This window comes from Bubalus bubalis, chromosome 11 (assembly GCF_019923935.1).
Source record: "Bubalus bubalis isolate 160015118507 breed Murrah chromosome 11, NDDB_SH_1, whole genome shotgun sequence".
NCBI lineage: Eukaryota > Metazoa > Chordata > Mammalia > Artiodactyla > Bovidae > Bubalus > Bubalus bubalis.
The window spans coordinates 91,181,481-91,202,399 of record NC_059167.1 but is presented as its reverse complement, the minus strand read 5'-3'; the positions used below and the strand labels follow the sequence as shown (position 1 = coordinate 91,202,399).

The following is a 20,919-nucleotide window of genomic DNA, read 5'->3' as shown; positions in this document are numbered from 1 at the left end:
GAGGTTTAAAAGAAAGAAATCTTACATGATTATCAAAGTGGACATCATATTATGGTATTGGGAAAGACTTCACAAAAAGTAGCATTTTGAGATTGTCTTCAAAAGTTAAGATTTCTTTAGGTAGATGTAGATGAAGAAAACATTAAATTATAAATGGACTAAATATTCCAGGTAAGAAAACGATTGTCAGGCTGGGAACAATCAGATCAGATCAGATCAGTCGCTCAGTCGTGTCCGACTCTTTGCGACCCCATGAATCGCAGCACGCCAGGCCTCCCTGTCCATCACCAACTCCCGGAGTTCACTCAGACTCACGTCCATCGAGTCAGTGATGCCATCCAGCCATCCCATCCTCTGTCGTCCCCTTCTCCTCCTGCCCACAGTGCCTCCCAGCATCAGAGTCTTTTCCAATGAGTCAACTCTTCGCATGAGGTGGCCAAAGTACTGGAGTTTCAGCTTTAGCATCATTCCTTCCAAAGAAATCCCAGGGCTGATCTCCTTCAGAATGGACTGGTTGGATCTCCTTGCAGTCCAAGGGACTCTCAAGAGTCTTCTCCAACACCACAGTTCAAAAGCATCAATTCTTCGGCGCTCAGCCTTCTTCACAGTCCAACTCTCACATCCATACATGAGCACAGGAAAAACCATAGCCTTGACTAGACAGACCTTTGTTGGCAAAGTAATGTCTCTGCTTTTGAATATGCTATCTAGGTTGGTCATAACTTTCCTTCCAAGGAGTAAGCGTCTTCTAATTTCATGGCTGCAGTCACCATCTGTAGTGATTTTGGAGCCCAGAAAAATAAAGTCTGACACTGTTTCCACTGTTTCCCCATCTATTTCCCATGAAGTGGTGGGACCGGATGCCATGATCTTCGTTTTCTGAATGTTGAGCTTTAAGCCAACTTTTTCACTCTCCTCTTTCACTTTCATCAAGAGGCTTTTGAGTTCCTCTTCACTTTCTGCCATAAGGGTGGTGTCATCTGCATATCTGAGGTTATTGATATTTCTCCCGGCAATCTTGATTCCAGTTTGTGTTTCTTCCAGTCCAGCATTTCTCATGATGTACTTTGCATAGAAGTTAAATAAACAGGGTGACAATATACAGCCTTGACGTACTCCTTTTCCTATTTGGAACCATTCTGTTGTTCCATGTCCAGTTCTAACTGTTGCTTCCTGACCTGCATACACATTTCTCAAGAGGCAGATCAGGTGGTCTGGTATTCCCATCTCTTGAAGAATTTTCCACAGTTTATTGTGATCCACACAGTCAAAGGCTTTGGCATAGTCAATAAAGCAGAAATAAATGCTTTTCTGGAACTCTCTTGCTTTTTCTATGATCAACCAAATCCAATTGTAAGATATTTAGAAATGCATCCTCAAGACTTTAGAAACTCTCAAAGTAAATGAAGGAAAAATAATATATCATGCAAATAATAACCAAAAGAAAGCTGGTGTGACTATATTACTTTATCAATGTAGATTTAAAAGCAAAAAACCTTTGGGTCATCTTTTTTCTATCATAACCAATCCATTAATAAGTCCTTCAGGTTCTACTTCCCTGGTAGCTCAACTGGTTAAGAATCCACCTGTAATCAGGAGACCCCAGTTCAATTCCTGGGTCAAGACGATCCTCTGGACAAGGGATAGGCTATCCACTCCTGTATTCTTAGGCTTCCCTTGTGGCTCAGCTGGTAAAGAATCTGCCCACAATGCGAGAGACCTGGGTTCAATCCCTGGGTTGGGAAAATCCCCTGGAGAAGGGAAAGGCTGCCCACTCCAGTATTCTGGGCTGGAGAATTCCATGGACTGTACAGTCCATAGGGTTGCAAAGAGTCGGACACAACTGAGTGACTTTCACTTTCTCTCAGGTTCTACTATCAAAACCATGCATACTTGACCACGTCCGGTATCTTCATTTCCAGTATCTTGTCCAAACATCCTCACTTCTCCTCTGGGAAACCACAATAGCTGCCTATTTGGCCTTTCTCCTTTCACTTTTGTCTCACTAAAGCCTTCTCCACACATAAGCAAATGTATCAGATCTCAGAAAGGCTTCCCAGTACAGTTGTGTTAAAATCGAAACTCCTCTTTGGATACTGACTTCCTCTTATCTCACTTTCTGTTCCTCCACCTTCCTCAATTTGTTCCTGACACTTGCTAGTTGTCTTTGTGTTACTTGAACCTGCTAGATTTTCCATAAGGCCTTTGCAGGTATTTCCCACTCATCTCTTCCACATATTTATATATTTGCATGCATCACTCCATTACTTCAGTTCTTTGTTCACATGTTACCTCCTCAGAGAATCCTTCTTTGATGAAGGTAAGCCTTCTTTAGGTAAGCCTTCTTACCTAAAATGTTCTGTCATACACTATCCCCATAGTAAGTTTTTTTTCTTTCATAGTGCTTAACATTACATATTATTTAGTTTTTAAATGGTCTATCTCTGCTTTTAGAATATGAGTTCTAAAGAGAAAGATTTTAATTTGGAACCTAACTGTGCTCCCAATGAAGAGAATAGTGACTAACATACGATAGGTGTTCAAATGTGTTTTGAGTGAATGAAGGGACAAATCTGTTATCATAATATCAACCATCCCCTATGCTCTGACTTTAAAATTTTTTTTTTAATTACAGTAAAATTCATGGCCTTTGGTTATGACTATACTCTGACTTTTAATTCTGGTTCTCTATTCCTCATATCCTTTCTGGGTATCAGTTCTCTTTTAGTAGCTGTTTGAAAAATAAAACAAATGTAGCTTTTCCACTTGTCACTGTGCTTCCTCAAACTCGATTAAAGTTAACCAGAAAACAAAAACCAAAAACAAAACAAAAAAAACCCCATTAAACAAATGCAAATTTAACAAAATCCAAAACAAAATACTAACTGTTCTTCCTTGGTAAGTTATGTTGCAGGCAACCCACTTGTCCTGTCTGACAGCCTCTTCATTCTCTCTCTTTCCTTCCCCTCTATGTCCCATGGTGCATATTATATGCTCAGTCTTCTTAGTTTTACTTTCTGTATTTGTTAAAAGTCTCTTGAATCTCTTCTGTCCTTTTCTGCTTTACTTCAGGCCCTCGTCATCCTTGACCTGTGAAAGTGAAAGTGTTAGTCGCTCAGTGGTGTCCCGCTCCTTGCAACCCTATGGACTGGAGCCTGCCAGGCTCCTCTGTCCATAGGATTCTCCAGACATGAATACTGGAGTGGGTTGCCATGCCCTCCTCTAGGGGATCTTCCTGACCCAGGGATCCAACCTAGTCTCCCACATTGCAGGTGAATTCTTTACGGTCTGAGTCACCAGGGAAGCCTTTCTTGACCTGTGGTGGTGGTGGTTTAGTTGCTAAGTCATATTTGACTCTTGCAACCCCATGGGCTGTAGCCTGCCAGGCTCCTCTGTGGAATTCTCCAGGCAAGAATACTGGAGTGGTTGCCATTTCCTTCTCCAGAGGATCTTCCTGACCAGGAATCGAACCCAGGTCTCCTGCATTGCAGGCAGATTCTTTACCAACTGAGCTATGAGGGAAGCTTTGACCTGTACTGATGTGATATTCTGTCAACTGGCTTCCTTGCCTTTGTGCTATACCTTCCATTTCATCTGCATGTTGCTGCCAGGATCGTCCTCATATTTTTCACAGAGTCTTCATTGTAAACTATCAAGAGTGTTGTGGCTGCTCTAAAATCATCAGGGACTCAGACTCGTTCTTTCTTTTGCACCATCCTTAGCAAGGGTTTCTCCTTTAAGGATGCCTTATGACCCATGATGACTGCTGGTGCCTACCTGTCTTGTTAGGTTTTTCTCTTTGTCATCAAGGAGTGGGAAGAGCATGAGTATCAGACAACCTCCTTTAAGACACTTCTAGGAATGCCAAACCTGTGACTTCTCCTAACATTATGTAGCTATCCTTAGCTTTTGGGGGAGTCTGGAAAAGTCTTTTAATGGGGGAACTTGCTATTAGTGACATTCTGTTAGTGAAGCAAAAAGAGTGGGATGGATTTGGGGTGGGGAACCAGCAGTATCTGTCATACCTGTGTTCCAACTTAACATTCACTTCTCTGTTTTCTGGCTTTTGCCCATGATTTTTTTGTCTTGCCTTTATTGTTTCCTTCCTTTTCTACGTCATTATCTTCTACTTCCTTCATAAGATTGAATTGAATTGTGCATGATTAAATATAACTCTTTGGTATAGAAACTTTTCTCTGGGTTCCTTTCTCTGGGTTACCTCAAGCACTTGAATAAGTGAGCAGTTACAGCATATAAGTCAGGAAAAAAGTAAAATAAGAAATGTGATCTGGAGATACACTGCACTATTTAACTTTCCTTTGTGTTTCCCTAACTAAGAAACTCTGCCAATTGCTCTACACTCTTAAGCGTTAAATATAATCTTTTAAAGGTTAATTGTGTCACAGAAGAAACATCGAGATACTGTGGAAGTGAAAAGGATTTGATGAAAGCATATTTATTCAGGTAAACTAGTTTTTTTTTCACTGGGATGGATAAATATAAAGCTATGCCTCTAAAATATTCAAGTATACGAAATGTCACGAAGCCAGAAGGAAGCTCTGTGTAATGGGGATCATATGAAGCTTAGCAAAAAAGTCTAAGTAATAGATTTGTTACCTCCACTTTGGCTTCCTAATCTATAGATTAAGGAGAATGATACTTAACTGTCAGGGTTGTTTTGGATATTATATGAGAATCTTATGTAAGCTTTGACTGCAAATGCCTGGTAAGTAAGCACTTAGCATATGTCATGTTCTAAGTAGGTATGTCAGGTCACGTGTGAAATAAATGTCTTACTACTTTATTTTTGAGGGGTCTACAGATTTCCAGGTTATAGATTTCTCCATGCTGGGGTCTGCTAATCTGAGTCAGCAAACTCTTGGGATTTGGCCTAGGAAGTAAGGACAGGTCCTTTATCCTCTGGGACCTACTGCTAAGGACCCTTCTTTGTCTCTTCTGCTTGTCTCCTTCCCAGCCCATTTGGGGCATCTGTGTATGCTGTGAGACAGGGAGGCAGGAGGAAGCCTTGTTGGGACTCAGGTTTTTTCCCAGTCTTTTTGCCAACCACAGAGCTTTTCAAAGTGAGCCTGTCTATGAGGTGTGTATAGTAAGTATTTCAGTGTGTGTTATGACCAGTGCTCTGGTAGGTGCATCGGATAGTGGATAAAACACAGGTTCTAACATCAAAGAACTTCCAGGCAGCGTGTTAGAGCCACAAGTGAATTGAATGCTAAGGAAATCTTTCTGTAATGCTTTACAGGGGCAACATACCACTGAGAGAATTCCCAACGGATACCTTGTTTGACGTGGATGCTATCGTTGCTCATGTGCTCTTGTAAGTTCAGCGGGCACTTGTTCACTTACTCATTTCTTATTTATCTATTGATTTCATTTTAGACAATCGCAATCCATTGTAATACTTTAGGGCCTTAACATTATATTGGTAAGCATCAGTTTTATACATATTGCTTGTCTGTTTTCCCATGTAGTGAAGTGAAAGTTGCTCAGTCTTGTCTGACTCTTTGCGACCCCATGGACTAAACAGTCCATGGAATTCTCCAGGCAAGGATACTGGAGTTGGTAGCCTTTCCCTTCTCCAGGGGATCTTCCCAACCCAGGGTTCAAGCCCAGGACTCCCACATTGCAGGCAGATTCTCTACCAGCTGAGCCACAAGGGAAGCCTGTTTTTCCATGTAGGGTATCTATAATTTCTTGAATGGCAAAGTATATAGAAACATGGAAATATTCTGCATAAAAGTAGGAAATGGTACAACATGGCCACCTGGGTCATACTATTGCTCTTGCCTTTGATTCTGTCTGTGGAGTGAGGATTTTACCAGGTCAGAAGCTCATCTTTGCTATTCCCACTAGGGTTTTTGAAGTGTCTAGCCTCCTTTTCACCCCTGCCTGATTTTTTTCTGGAGTCTGTAGCTCTGTGCCTGCTCTGTAAGTACAGAAACATTTCAGATATCCTCAGCACATATTGAATGTTTATTGAGGGAGTGAATCTAATTTAATTCTCCTAGCACGGAATCATTAGGCCTGGGATTCAGACTCACCTGGAGTCCATTCCTCCTCAAATGAAGCAGTAATATCTTTGGTGACAGAGCTAACAGCTACGACTTTTCAGGACATGACTTTGCATGGACTTTTTCAATTTAACGTTTACCGTGGTTCGTTTGCCACTGAGACCTTTTCTGAAATTGAGTATCTTATTTTCTGTGTGGCTCCCATCTTCCTTCTCTTCTACCTGATTCTCACAAAAATGAGACTTTGGGTGAAAGTTAGTGTTAGTAGCTCAGTCATGTCTGACTTTTTGTGACACTATGGACTGTAGCCCACCAAACTCTGCTGTCCGTGGGATTTTCTAGGCAAGAATACTGGAGTGGGTTGCCATTGCCTTCTCCAGGGGATCTTCCCAACCCAGGAATCAAATTTACATCTCCTGTGTCTCCTGCACTGCAAGCAGATTCTTTACCCGCTGAGCCATGAGGGAAGCCCTGGGTGAAATTTAAGTTACAGGACATTCTCAACTTCAAAGGTGAAAAGTTGTGGTTATCACATGTTCCAGTACTAATATTAGTGAATAGTCTTTAGAAATCTCTGCTAACCGTGAACCCTGAGGCCTGTGGCCTGAACAGCCAGTTGTAAGTGGTAAGAGATGGTCTTTTGAAGAAGGAATTCCAAAGAGCTCCTGGGCTGTCCCAGGATAAAGAAGGGATGGCTATCTTGATAGTGGGGGTGATAAAAAGCTTAGCAAAAAATTCAAGTCATAGATGTATTAGTTCTCAAGAAGCTTACTCATTTATGCTCTTTTTACAGTGGACACCCATTGACTATCTTTGACCCAGAAATAAGGGTGAAGAATCAGAGAAAGGTTTTTTAAGGGATGGGGGAGGGGATACTAAGTTTGTCTTTGACAAGTTTGACAGCAAATTCTGGAGCAGCAGGTTCACGCTAGCTCCATGACAAAGGTGGTTTTGAAACTATTGGGCAGTAGATGTGGAGAGGCTGCCCGAGCTGGAGAGCCTGTTACCTGAACTGGGTAGCCTGTGGGGCTTATGTCATTCAGTCCTTCTGTGGTGTCCTGTTCCTTTGCTGTACAAAGGCTGATTTATAGAACACTAATACCACAAATAGAGTATTCCCCAGGGTCCTCCTATGTACCAGATACTTGTAAGACATTGGAAATGCAAAACAGAATAAGATACAGTTCTGTCCTCTAAGAATTTAGCATTTTGTTGCAAAGACAGATATAATAAACAGAAAATATTATATAGTAAGTGAAATAGAGCTTCATAAGGGCTTAAATGTCAACAGGGTAGAGAATATTTCCTTGGGTCTAGAATGAGGGTGGATATTTGGTAAAAAGCCTTCCTGAAGGAAGGTAGCATTTGGGGTGGGTCTTAAAGGATAAACAGGGGTTTGCTCAGTGAAGAAATGAAAGGTGGAAGAAGCAGAGGGAACTATGAGCCCAGGCAGGGAGGTCAAGACAGTTTGGAGAGGGTAGTTTTTACTGGCCTTTCAAATGTATGTAAAGCAGGAGGTGAGAGCAGAGAACTTGGCATGGGGTCAGCGGAGGGGATCTTTGTTTACCATGAGAAGGAATTGAGGCTTTGGGGTAGCCAGTGAAGGGTGAGGAGGCCGGCTCTGGACCACAATCCTTGTGGGATCTTCCAGGCCCAACCACAGGCGGCTGCAGGCTTTGTCTAGCAGGCCTCATAGAGGGAAGGTGCCCGCTCACATCAGAGATAGGAGCCAGCTCTTTGGGGCTCCTTGGAATGAGATGACTCCTGTGCCCAGTGGCTCTGGCCTGGAGCTATTCTGTGGTTGGGGAAGGGAATGGAGCTTCTGGAGTTGGTGTCTCTCCTCCCCCTTTGCCTCTAGCACTGTCGAAGTGAATAAATAAAGGCTTGGTTGTGACTTTTACTCTTTGTCCTAATTAACCTGATTGTTCAGCAGAAGATTGTAGGCAGTAAGAGATGTGATCAGATTAGCACTTAAGAGCTCTGTCTGGTGGGTGAGAGACAAGTCCATGGGATCCACACACATGTAGATACCATTGTGTGGCCATTGTAGAATCTAGGGAAATAAAGATAGCAAAGAGGCGATTTCTTTTTAATGGTGAGGAGGTGAAAATTTTAAGAAATACTTATTTGTTGGTTGTGTTGGGTCTTAGTTGTGGCACAAGGAGTCTTTGTTGTGTCCTGTGGGATCTTTTGTTGGGGTGCACAGACTTTCTAGTTGTGGAACAGAGGCTCCAGAGTGTACGGGCTTGAGGCCATGGGCTTAGTTGCCCCACGGCCTATGGGACTCTTAGTTCCCCAGTGAGGGATCAAATCCGTGTCCTCTGCATTGCGAGGCAAATTCTTAATCGCCAGGCCACCAGGAAAGCCCTCTGCTGCTGCTGCTGCTAAGTTGCTTCAGTCGTGTCCAGCTCTGTGCGACCCCATAGACAGCAGCCCACCAGGCTCCCCTGTCCCTGAGATTCTACAGGCAAGAACACTGGAGTGGGTTGCCATTTCCTCCTCCAATGCATGAAAGTGAAAAGTGAAAGTGAAGTGGCTTGTGTCTGACTCTTCACGACCCCATGGACTGTAGCCTACCAGGCTCCTCGGTCCATGGGATTTTCCAGGCACGAGGACTGGAGTGAGTTCCCGTTGCCTTCTCAGAAAAGCCCTCTAAGAGGTGAAATTAACTGAATTTGGTAGCGATTAATTTGAATAATCCCTGATCTCTTCTTTTCCTTCCTTCCCTCCTCACTCTACCCCAAATCTGATCTGATCACCATCTGAGATAGGCAAAGGAAGAAGGGCAAGGTTACAGGAAAAAATGAGTCTAGTTTAATAAGTCAGATGCTCATCTTATCTGAGTCTCCAGTAGGCAGTTGTAGGAATTTGCATTCCTGAGGAGTGTTGTCAACACGTAGGTCATCTAGGGAGCATTGTAGGACAGTACAAACATATAGTGGAAGAAGAAACTGGGCAGAAAAAAAAGAAATATCAAGAAAGTAGAATTCCAAAAAGGCAATGACCTCATTTTTGTTTAAAGTATAAGAAAAATGACTTGTGGAATACAGTATTTTATAAAAATTTTCAGTAATGATATTTAGAATCTTGAAGAACTGTGCTAAATAAATAGTATGCCATATCAGAGCTGTACTTTTTTTCTCCTCCATGAAGAAAGAGAATGCCTCTTAAGCCATCATCCTACTTCTTTGTGCTAAGAGCATCAGTTTGAAATACCCAGTTCCTTGTATTCTTTTCTGTTGCATACTGTTCATAGAAATGAAACTGAACTTGTTGCTGGGTATTTTTTGCCCTTTTTTCTATCACATTTTGAACTTTCATTCTTATTAATTGCAAAGTACTTTCTGTATATAAAGGAGATAGAAACTGTACATTTTCCTGTTTGTCATTTATCTTTTGAATTTCCCTATTTAAAAAAAAAATATTATCAGGTCAAATTTATCTTTTCTCTTTTGACTTCTGGATTTTAAGTTGTACCAAGGTCTCCCTTTTGCTTTTGTTACAAAGGAATTCACTTAAAAACTTAACAGATTATTTTTTACAGCAGTTTTAGGATTACAGAAAATTGAACAGACAATGCAGAGAATTCCTCATTTCTCCTCTGTACTCAGTGTCCTCTGTTACCATATTACATTGGTGTGGTACCTTCGTTACAGTTGATGAATTGATATTGAACATTATTATTAACCAAAGTGCATACTTTTTATTAGGATTAACTCTTTGTTGTGTAGTTCTATGAGTTTTGACAAATGTATGATGACATGTATCCATCGTTATTTATCAAACAGTAAGTTTCACAGCCCTAAAAATCCCCTGCACTCCTCTTAGTTGTCCTTCTCTGCCACTCCCCAACCTCTGATCTTTTTACTGTATAGTTTTACCTTTTTGAGGGTCATATAGATAGAACTGTAACCCAGAAAAAGGGCTCATGTGTCAGAGTTTCACAGAAAGCCAAGCTCTGACAGTGACTGCAGCAAGGTAAGGATTTATTGCAGGCTGCTGAGCAAGTGAGTGGGAGACAAACCTCAGGTCCACTCCAATTTGGTCTCTGAGTTAGGAGCTGTTGGAGAAGAACAGAGAAGCTGGGGTTATTCATTGTCTAGTGACATTTCTTAGTTGTAGTTTCAGAAGTCAGGATACCTACAGTTTACTAACATCTGGTTGGGTGGACCATGACCCGGGGGGGGGCAGTGTTGGGGAGGTGGGGAGGTCTGATAGCTCATCCTGCCCTGAAAAAACCTGAGTCTGTATGTTAATGATAAGTTATCCATGATAGCAATTTTAGTATGTTAACAGTGTTATAGACAACTGTTTAGTCATCTGACTGTTGATTACTGTTCAGTTAGCACAGGGTTGAGGTCAGAGGGGACAAGAAAGGGAATACAGTTTTGGATCTAGAAATTAATCATAAAGTTGTCAGGGGGACTTGATTTTAGAGGGGGCTCAGTTTCAGAATCATACAGCATGTACCCTTTTCAGATTGGCTGCTACATAAAATTAGCGGTATGTTTTAAGATTCCTGCATGTCTTTTCATGGCTTGGTAGCTCATTTCTTTTTTATTGCTGAGTAATATTCCATTGTATGGATATACCACTGTTTATCTCTTCACCTGTTGAAGGACATCTTGCTTGCTTCCAAGTTTTGGCAGTTATCATTAAAGTTGCTGTAACGCTCGTGTGTAGGTTTTCTCTACTGATGTGGTTTTTCAACTCATTTGGGTTAAATCTTCGGGGTGTGATTTCTCAATCATATTTTAAGGCTGATTCGGTTTGTAAAAAACTGCCAAACTGTCTCCAAACTGTATCATTTTGCATTACCACCTACATTGAATGAGTTCCTGCTGCTACACATCCCCACCAACATTTGGTATTGCTAATTTTCTTCTTTCTTTTTTTAACTGTAGCTATTCTGTTAGGTGTGTAGTGGTATTTCATTTTAATTTGCAACTTCCTAAGGACATATGATATTGAGTATCTTTTAATATGCTTATTTGACATCTGTATATTTTCTTTGGTGGGGTATCTGCTCAGATCTTTTGCCCATATTGTAAATGTGTGTGTGTGTTTTTTTTTTCTTTTTTTCTCATTGTTGAGTTTAAGAGTTCTTTTATATATTTTGGATACAAGCCCTTTAAGAGTTCTTTTATGTATTTTGGATACAAGCCCTTTATCAGATATATGTTTTGCAAATATTTTCTCCCAGTCTGTGGCTTGTTCGTCATTCTCTTAACAGTGTCTTTTGTAGAGCAGAAATTTTTAATAATAATGAAATCCAACTCTATAATTTTTTTAATGGATCATGCTTTAGGTTGTATCTAAAAATTCATTGCCAAGTCCAAGGTCACCAAGATTTTCTTCCATGTCTTACATTTAGGTCTCTGCTCCATTTTGACTTATTTTTTGTGAAAGGTGTATAGTCAGTGTCTGGGTGCACTTTTTGGCATGTGGATGTCTGGTTGCTTTAGCACCCTTTTTTGAAAAGTCTAGCCTTTCTCCACTAAATTGCTTTTGCTCCTTTGTCAAAGATCAGATTCTATTTATGTGGGTGTATTTCTTCTCTTAATGTCTTAATGGTTAATTTTTACATTTAAATCTTTGCTTTATTTGGAATTTAACTAGGTGAATGGTATGAGCAATGAATTTAGCTATATAGTAATCAGGTGGTTAAATAGTTATCCGGACAGAACTGAGATTAATCTCAGTTTTCAAGATGCCACTTTTTATACTAAACGCTCATATATATTTGGGCCTACTTTGGACTTTCTGTTTCATTAATCTGTCTTGTTTTTTTTCTTTTTTTACTGTTACCTTAATTACTGAGGCTTTATAATATACTGTCTGAAAGATCCTGGACACGACTGAGCGACTAAGCACAGCACAACACAGCACATCCAAAAGATCCAGGTCCCTTCGTATTTCTTTTTCTAGAATTACATTTTTATTCTATTTACATGTGACATTTAAAATTGGGTTGTCCAATTTCTTCTTCTCCCTGACTAAATCCTACTGGCATTAAATTTATAAGTTATTTTAGGGATACTTGGCATCTTTGAATGAATCTTCCCATCCCATAACCAGATGTCTTTCCATTTATTCAAGTTTTGTATCCTCTAGTAGTGTTTTTTTCTTTGTATATGCTTGGACAGTAAAATTTATTACTAGGCATTTTATGTCTTCTATTCCTATTGTAAATGGGTTCTTTTCTTCCATTATCCTCTAATACACACATACTGATAAATTTGTATGTGATTAGTAGTCTACAGTTATTTATACTTGAAACAGAAAAGATTAAGGTTTTAGACAATTTCTTAGTCTCAGAAAATAGAGAAAGAATTGAGTTAGTAAAATCTTAGAATAAAAAGTGTAAACTAAGGTAATCCTACACTAAATAGTTATAGAACTGCATATTTTTGAACCATAATGGCCAATTAAATCTTGGGGTTTTTTTTTTGGTAGGACATTTAAAATATTCCTAAAACATCAGTGATTAAAAGTATGTTGACTTAATGGTCTATGAAGATTTTTCACACATTGATTTTTCAGGATATATTAATGACATAAACCAAGTGTTTAGAGTATAGCAGAGTTCTGTGTGTATAAGAAAGGAAGCGTTAGAGTCTAAAACTCAGAAGGGTCTTCGATGTTACCTCCTTACATATATACATTTAGAAATGCCAAGTCTTGGAATCGGCGATCACACACAGCAATAACAGCAGTCAGAGTAACGTGATAGTACTGGATTGCTTTATCCAGTTCTCCACAGAGCTGCAAGGTGAACGCTGTATTCTTAACATTTGTATTTACAGCAAGGTCTGGAGAAAAGCTTAAATTATGTATCTCTGAGTTTATATAGGAGCTGGCATATCTACTTTTTCCTTCTAGAGATAGAGCACTTATCTTTTTCTCTGGAATTTAAGTAAATTGCTTCGGGTGGGATATAAAGGTTTCTGTCCCTAAATATAAGAGTGTAGCTCCAGGGGAGATAAGAAAGATTTTATTACCTTTGAATGGAAGCAGATGGCTCCAGAGAAAAGAAGACAAGATTAAGAGGAGACATTTTCCATCTTTGTGTCCTATCAGTTTTCATCTTCAGGAGAGCTGGACTGTGCAGGAACACTGAGATATCTAGGAGAAATAGTCTTCTAACAGAGGCATATATAATATATATTTATAGCATGTATGCATTTCAGTTCAGTTCAGTTCCTCAGTTGTGTCTGACTCTTTGAGACCCCATGGACTGCAGCACACCAGGCTTCCCTGTCTATCACCCACTCCCGGAACTTGCTCAAACTCATGTCCATTGAGTCGGTGATGCGATCCAGCCGTCTCATCCTCTGTTGTCCCCTTCTCCTTGTGCCTTCAGTCTTTCCCAGCATTAGGTTCTTCTCCACTGAGTCAGTTCTTTGCATCAGGTGACCAAAGTATTGGAGTTTCAGCTTCAGCATCAGCCCTTCCAATGAATATTCAGGACTGATTTCCTTTAGGATGGACTGGTTGGATCTCCTTGCAGTCCAGGGGACTTTCAAGAGTCTTCAACATTACAGTTCATAAGCATCAATTCTTTGGAACTCAGATTTCTTTATAGTCCAGCTCTCACATCCATACATGACTACTGGAAAAACCATAGCTTTGACTAGATGGACCTTCGTTGGCAAGGTAATGTCTCTGCTTTTTAATATGCTAAGTTGGTCATAGCTTTTCTTCCAAGGAACAAGCGTCTTTTTATTTCATGGCTGCAGTCACCATCTGCAGTGATTTTGGAGCCCAAGAAAATAAAGTCTCTCACTGTTTCCATTGTTTCCCCATCTATTTGCCATGAAGTGATGGGACCAGATGCCATGATTTTCATTTTTTGAATGTTGAATTTTAAGCCAGCTTTTTCACTCTCCTCTTTCACTTTCATCAAGAGGCTCTTCAGTTCTTGTATGTATTTAGTATAAATATTTCAAAGTTTCACAAGAAACTGATGATTGGTTTATGGAAATGGAATGGGAAAGCTAGAATGGGAAGAAAGAATTAGAGGTACACTTTTCAGTCTTCAACTTTTCAGATACTTTTTGAGTTGTACAAAAGTGTTTAAATGTGCAAAATAAATAAAATTTAAAATAGAGGTAAGATTATAGATTTAGAGTCTAAAAATTCTTAGCTCTATTTTCTAAAATATATATAGCCAAAAAGTTTGGTAACTGTAAGGAAAATTTCACTTCCCAGCTTTAAGATGGCATTAAGAAAGGTAATATTTAGAAAAAGATAATATTTAGTGTTACTTCACTAAGTAACAATTAATCTTTATTTGTTGATTGAGAAAACCTTATGTAACACTCCTGAGGCAAGTTAGATAGAGATATAGGAGACTGAGGCACTGTAATCTCAAAGATGGGCTTCCCTGGTGGCTCAGATGGTAAACAGTCTAAATGCCAATAAAGGCCATTTCCCCTACTAGTCATTATTGATGTCTAGAAATTTATCAAATGATCCAAAAAGGAAAGATTGTCTAGTGCTGTAAAGAAACACTTAAATCTCATTAACTCTTTATTAAGGTGTGCTAATTGATATTCTTGTGGCAATATTTAGTCAAATGGAAGGTTTCTTTCCTCTTAAGGTTAATATACTCCTGACAATAATATGAACTACAGATATTATGGGAATTATTTTCAACTATCATAATTTCTGCTAACAGTTTATTTTTAACACATTACTGCAGAGCCTGGGTACTGTGACTTTAGGTGGTGTTGCTATAGAGCCTCTGGGGAAAGATCCTACTGGAGGTGTCTTCCTCTAAAACTCCTGAGCTGTGCCCAGGCTGGTCCCTTCTGATAGGTTGTGAACTATTGTTAAATTCTTTATCTCTATCAGATTTGTTCGTACCCAGTATTGTCACCTGGGTTCCTGTTTGATAGTGACATACTGGGAGAAACTTTAATAAAATAATTACTTGTCTTAGATTTGAATTCCTCACAGCTCTTTGTTAATTTGGTAGTAACTAATATTATAAACACTGCAAGCATCCTGTTTTGGTAGTAATGGTTGTATCCTCAGAGTGTGCCCTCTTATACACAATCCTTCTACCAGAGCATGGCATCGTGTGTGACATGTTTTATGTGTTCAGAAAATATCGGATTGGTAGAAGAATGAATTGGGAAGCTTCACTTTTTGGTTGTTAAAAATTAGAGGAGCAGAAATCTTATGTTATAAGCCTGTAAGATTATTTCTGGTGATAAGAATTTTTTAAGTGGTAAGCTAGTAGGAGAATGTATGCTGCTGCTGCTGCTGCTGCTAAGTCGCTTCAGTCGTGTCTGACTCTGTGCGACCCCATAGATGGCAGCCCACCAGGCCCCTCTGTCCCTGGGATTCTCCAGGCAAGAGTACTGGAGTGGGTTGCCATTTCCTCCTCCAATGCATGAAAATGAAAAGTGAAAGTGAAGTCGCTCAGTCGTGTCTGACTCTTAGCGACCCCATGGACTGCAGCCTACCAGGCTCCTCCATCCATGGGATTTTCCAGGCAAGAGCACTGGAGTAGGGTGTCATTGCCTTCTCCGAGAGGAGAATGTATAACATATGACAAAAAGACCAAGACTGATGCTTTGGAGAAAGATCCTACTGGAAATATCTTCCTCTAAAACTCCTGAGCCAGGCTGGTCCCTTCCTGATGTTTTTGAACTTTATTACTTGTTTTCTCAATTCACGTTTCACTGGCTTCAGTTTTTTTTTTTTTAATTGTATTATTTAGAAAATGTTGAAGTATTTGGGATATTTCATTTTATACATGGATCTGCCTTGTGTAATATACAGTCATCCCTCAGTATTTGAGGGGGACTGGTTTCAGCACCCCCTAACCCCCCTCCCTTTCTGACCCCCTCTCCCCCATACCAGCATCCTCAGATACACAAGTCCCTTACATATTAGCATACAACCTATGCACACTTTCCTGTAAACTTTAAATCATCTCTAGATTACTTAGCCTAATACAGTGTGAATGCTGTGTAAATAGGTGTCATTATATGGCAAATTCAAGTTTTGCTTTTTAGAACTTCCTGGAATTATTTTTTTGGAATACTTTCCATTCACAGTTGGCTGAATCTGTGAATGCAGAACCCACTGGCCAACTGTAATTAATTTAGATAAAGTAACTTGTCTGTCTGTCTCCCCGTGCTGTTTCCCTCTTTTCCCTCCTCCCTCTTTTTCATTTTGCCCTAAGGGTTTTGGTAAAATACAAGGTAATAGTTCCTTTTTATTGAATTTTTTAGAATTTGAATAGTGACAGAACATAATAAAAAGTGGGTTTTTTTTCCTGAAAAAAAGGCTAAGCAACCTGCTGCTCTAAAAGCAGGGTAGAGTAGACTGCTGAGTACCCCCCTCCCTTTTTTTTTTCTGACACCCACTGAAGTCTTGACCATATATTTTATGTGCCTAGTGGTTGTATTAGGAGAGTCTCAGCAAGAGTATGCCAAGGGAAAGGAAGGCCTTTCTGGGGCAGGAAGAGCCCCCAGGTCAGAGCAGGCTCACGTGTTTTTATCACATCTTTGGAGCAGGAAAATCCTAAAACAGATTTTACCTTTAACCCATTTCTCCTCCTAGGAACTGGAGTAAAGGAGCACTGGCTCGTGGAATGGATCCTAGAGATCCCTAAGTGTCTTACCTCGTGGATCACTCGCTTGCTCTTTGTGACCTGGTAGACTGCAGCACACCAGGCCTCCCTGTCCATCACCAACTCCCAGAGCTTACTCATGTCTATAGAGTTGGTGATGCCATCCAACCATCTCATCCTCTGTCCTCCCTTTCTCCTCCTCCTACCTCGTGAATAATGACTCTTAAGCTTTGGGACTTTAGACAAGATGACCTCTTTAAGTCCCATGACCTTTTCTACATAATGGAGTTAATGATAGTACTGATCTCAGATGGTTGCCATGAAAATTAAGCAAGACTAAGAGCGTACCTGGGTGTTCTTAGGTATAAACCCCCAAATCTGGGTCTGACTGGCTTAAGCAGAAAAGAATTTGGAGAGGATATAGGGATTCTCAGTCTCACTAGAAGGGTTGGAGAGCTGGACTCGGATTTATGTGGCTGTGAGTTAGTCATGGCCGTGACACAGAGCCAGTCTCGGGAGGACTGCTGCGTCTCTGCTGGCCATCCAGTGCCGCAGCCTGCATTGCTGGCACTGCGGCTGGCGCTAGCAGTGTTGTTGTCATGCCTGCCTTTGAAGCTGACTCTTGCTGCCACTGCTTCTGGAAATAATTCTGCACCGTCCCTGATTCTTTACATCACTGGCTCCCAGTTTAGGATGTCAGACAAGTGATTCTGGGCCATACAGCCTAGCAGCAGAGAACCTGGAAAGGCAAATTTACAAAATGATCAGCTTGTATGAGGGGACTTGGACTTTGCTCACCATGAAGACAGAAAACTGGGAATTTCTGAAGCAAGAGAGTCAGTCAGTCCCAAACTGATAAATTGCCACTACTTATAATATACTTAGCACTATGCCTGACATGTGGGAAGTGGGTCCCCCCAAACACTGGCTTTTATTAATTTATACTTGCCAGTCTTTGAGGAAAAGGTTAGATTTCTACTCCTAGGTTTGATTTTTGAAGCAAAAAAAAAAAAAAAAAAAAATTGCTGCTGGAGCAGTAAAGATACATGGATGGATGTAATTCCCAAGCAGAATTTACATTGCAGCCCGATTACGTTCACTAGATGGTGCCTCCCAGTGATTTTGAAGTAACTTGAGGGTAATTCTGGTCTTGCTAGCCAGAATGTATAAGCAGCCAGTAACCCAGATTGCCACTGAGACTTTCTTGCTATTTATTGATTGCCTCTCTTTTTACCTGGTTTACCATTTATGAAAAGTGAAAGTGAAGTTGCTCAGTCATGTCTGACTTTTTTCGACCCCATGGACTGTAACCTACCAGGTTCCTCCATCCATGGGACTTTCCAGGCAAGAATACTGGAGTGGGTTGCCATTTCCTTCTCCAGGAGATCTTCCCGGCCCAGGGATTGAACCCGGGTCTCCCACATTGTAGGCAGATGCTTTACCATCTGAGCCACCAGGGAAGTCCTACCATTTATGAGGGGTCAGTAATAACATAGTTTAGAAAGTTACAGGCAAAGTGTCAGAAAACCTAGGTTTGAAAATCTCTACCAGTGACTACTGGTATGTTTTGGAGCATGTTACTTAACCCCTGAGATTCTTTCCTCTGTGTGTGTGGAACAAGAAATTTCCCAAGAATATTATTGAGAATTTAAATGTGCTAAGTCACTTCAGTCATGTCTGACTCTTTGTGACCCTGTGGACCATAGCCTGCCAGATTCCTCTGTCCATGGGATTCTCCAAGCAAGAATACTGGAGTGGGTTGTCATGCCCTCCTCCAAGGGATCTTCCCCACCCAGGGATCGAACCTGCATTTCTTACATCTTCTGTATTGGCAGGTGGGTTCTTTACCACTAGTGCCACCTGAAGATTTAAATGAAAACATGTGGAAATATCTAGGAAATAGTGAGTACTGCACAGTAAATATTTCTTTTAAAAATAAAACAAGAGCCCTGGGAATTACAGAAGTTTAAGTTTCACATTTCTTTTAAAAAGTAGAAGAAATCTGTAATGTGTAGGTAAATATTTAAGCAGTGTAACTTAGGGCAGCCATTTCAGGGTGCCCTTGAAGTTATGATATTTTTTTAATAATATTGAGATATTTGCCTTTTTCACTTTCATTTTTTTATGAATGCACTTTCTAAAGACTCCATGACGTGTGTGTGGTGTCACAACAGACTGAACAAAGAGGCAAATATGAAAATCTACGTGTCTTCTATTTAGTTCGGTGTTATAGAAATTTACAAAAGTGTAAAATAATGCCACTCTTTTTATTAGACTTTTCTTTCATTTTGAAAATTTTAGTTATTTTTAATAAAAAGTGTTAATGTGCAATGGTGTTTATTTTTATTTTTTAACGAATTAACATTTTAAATTGCTGTTTTAATTTCTGTTTTGGCAACTATTGATAGATGAAACCTACATACATGCAAACCCATTGAAGAGCTCAGTAATTTTTAAGGGTTTAAAGAGATTCTGAGACCAGAAAATTTGAGAATTGCTATATTAATGGAAAGTGCTATGTTTTTCAATAAGAGGAAACTATGATTGACTAATTTATTGGAATGAACCTTGGGCTTCCTTGGTAGCTCAGACAGTAAAGAATCCACCTGCAATGAGGTTCAATCCCTCATCAGGAAGCTCCCCTGAAGAAGGGAGTGGATACCCACTCCAATATTCTTGCCTGGAGAATTCCATGGACACAGGAACCTGGCAGGCTGTAGTCCATGGGGTCACAAAGAGCTGGACACAACTGAGTGACTAACATTTTTGCTTATTAAGTAAGTGGACTCGGAACAACTTTCAAAATTCATAAAGTCTAGCTTAACAAAAATACACATACAGACAGAGATATGCATGTAGAGATTAAGTGGAATTTGTTGTTAGTTACAGAGAATTCATGCATTGGAGAAGGAAATGGCAACCCACTCCAGTGTTCTTGCCTGGAGAATCCCAGGGACAGGGGAGCCTGGTGGGCTGCCGTCTATGGGGTTGCACAGAGTAGGACACGACTGAAATGACTTAGCAGCAGAAATTTTTAAAAGGAGATTCTTTTCAATGAACTAATGTGATCAGTTATTCTAATCTATACATTAAATGTGCCAGGTTCTAGTCTAAGTTATTATGGAAATACTGACACAATAGACAAAGTCCCTGCCTCAAGAAGGTAACAGTTTAATGAGAGAGGCAGGGATAAGCAAGTAAAAAAATATATATGAATAATTATAAATTGTTATAAATTATAATTGTTATAATTATAAAATAATAATTATAAATAATTATAAATTTATAATTATAAAAATAATTATAAAGAACTACAAAGGAGCAAATATTATGAAATTGAAGAGGAAAATGATGCAGACCTACTTATACAAGAGAGGCTTCTCTAAGTCAAAGATTTTTAAGCTGAGGCAGTATATATGAGAAGGAGCAGAGGGAATAGCTTTCTGCAAAGAGAACGGTGTGTGCAAAGACCCTGAGGTGTTGCCTAAAGTAGGGTAGACATGAGGAATGGTAGAACAAAATGATGTTGGAGAAGTAGGCAAGATGTAGGCCATGCAGGGCCTTATAGGCAGTGGAAAGAAGGCTTTAGTTTAGATGTGTGAAGGGCTCAAATGTGTCTATGGCTGAGAGGTTTGTAAGGGATTATTTGGCCAGAAGAGAATGTTAGTAAATATAGTTTATATTGAGGTAGTTGTGATAGAGGATAAGCAGTTATTTCTCATAACTGTCCCTGGTTGATGTTCTCAGTGACAGAATAATGATTTCGAGAGTGATTTTAATTCAGTATTGAAACTCTTAGGTTCTTACTACTGAGAGTTTGTTCAGAAGATTAAATTTCTTTTTTGATTAGGTTCTTTAACTTACTCAAAATATGTATTAAATAACTAAGTGCCTATCAGATTTTTCTACCAGTTATATCTGTTTCAGTGCTCTTCTTCTTTTTTTTTTTTTAGTGCTCTTCTTTTTAATGAAGTAAAATATATTACCACCCTGGGTGACCTTCAGAACATAGAAAATGCTCTAAAAGGGAAAAGAAACATTGCATTCTCATATGTCAGAGCCATTGGAACACCAGGTATTCATCGACTTTTGCTTTAATCTTTGCTGTGCATCTATGTTGAAGGACTTAACACAATGTATTTTAACTACCATCTTAATGTTTTAAAATAAGTTTAAAGGATCTTTTACCATTAAATTTTCTTTCTTCAAGTATACAGCATAGTATAGTGATTGAACAAGAACTCTGGAGCCAGACACCTAGGTTAGACTCCCTGTTCCACCACCTACTTACAGTATGACCTT

At 39.8% G+C, this 20,919-nt stretch overlaps 1 protein-coding gene across 6 annotated transcripts in view; it reads left to right on the top strand.

Annotated features, from left to right (window-relative positions):
• TXNDC16 (thioredoxin domain containing 16) overlaps positions 1-20,919 on the top strand; it is a 103,049-nt gene that overhangs the window by 12,548 nt on the left and 69,582 nt on the right. For all 6 annotated transcript variants that reach the window (XM_025296341.2, XM_025296340.2, XM_025296343.2 and 3 more), the window contains 3 exons: positions 4,391-4,464; positions 5,261-5,335; positions 20,571-20,692. In XM_025296341.2, the coding sequence (XP_025152126.1) occupies positions 4,391-4,464; positions 5,261-5,335; positions 20,571-20,692 (271 nt within the window). The remainder of the gene's footprint in view (positions 1-4,390; positions 4,465-5,260; positions 5,336-20,570; positions 20,693-20,919) is intronic.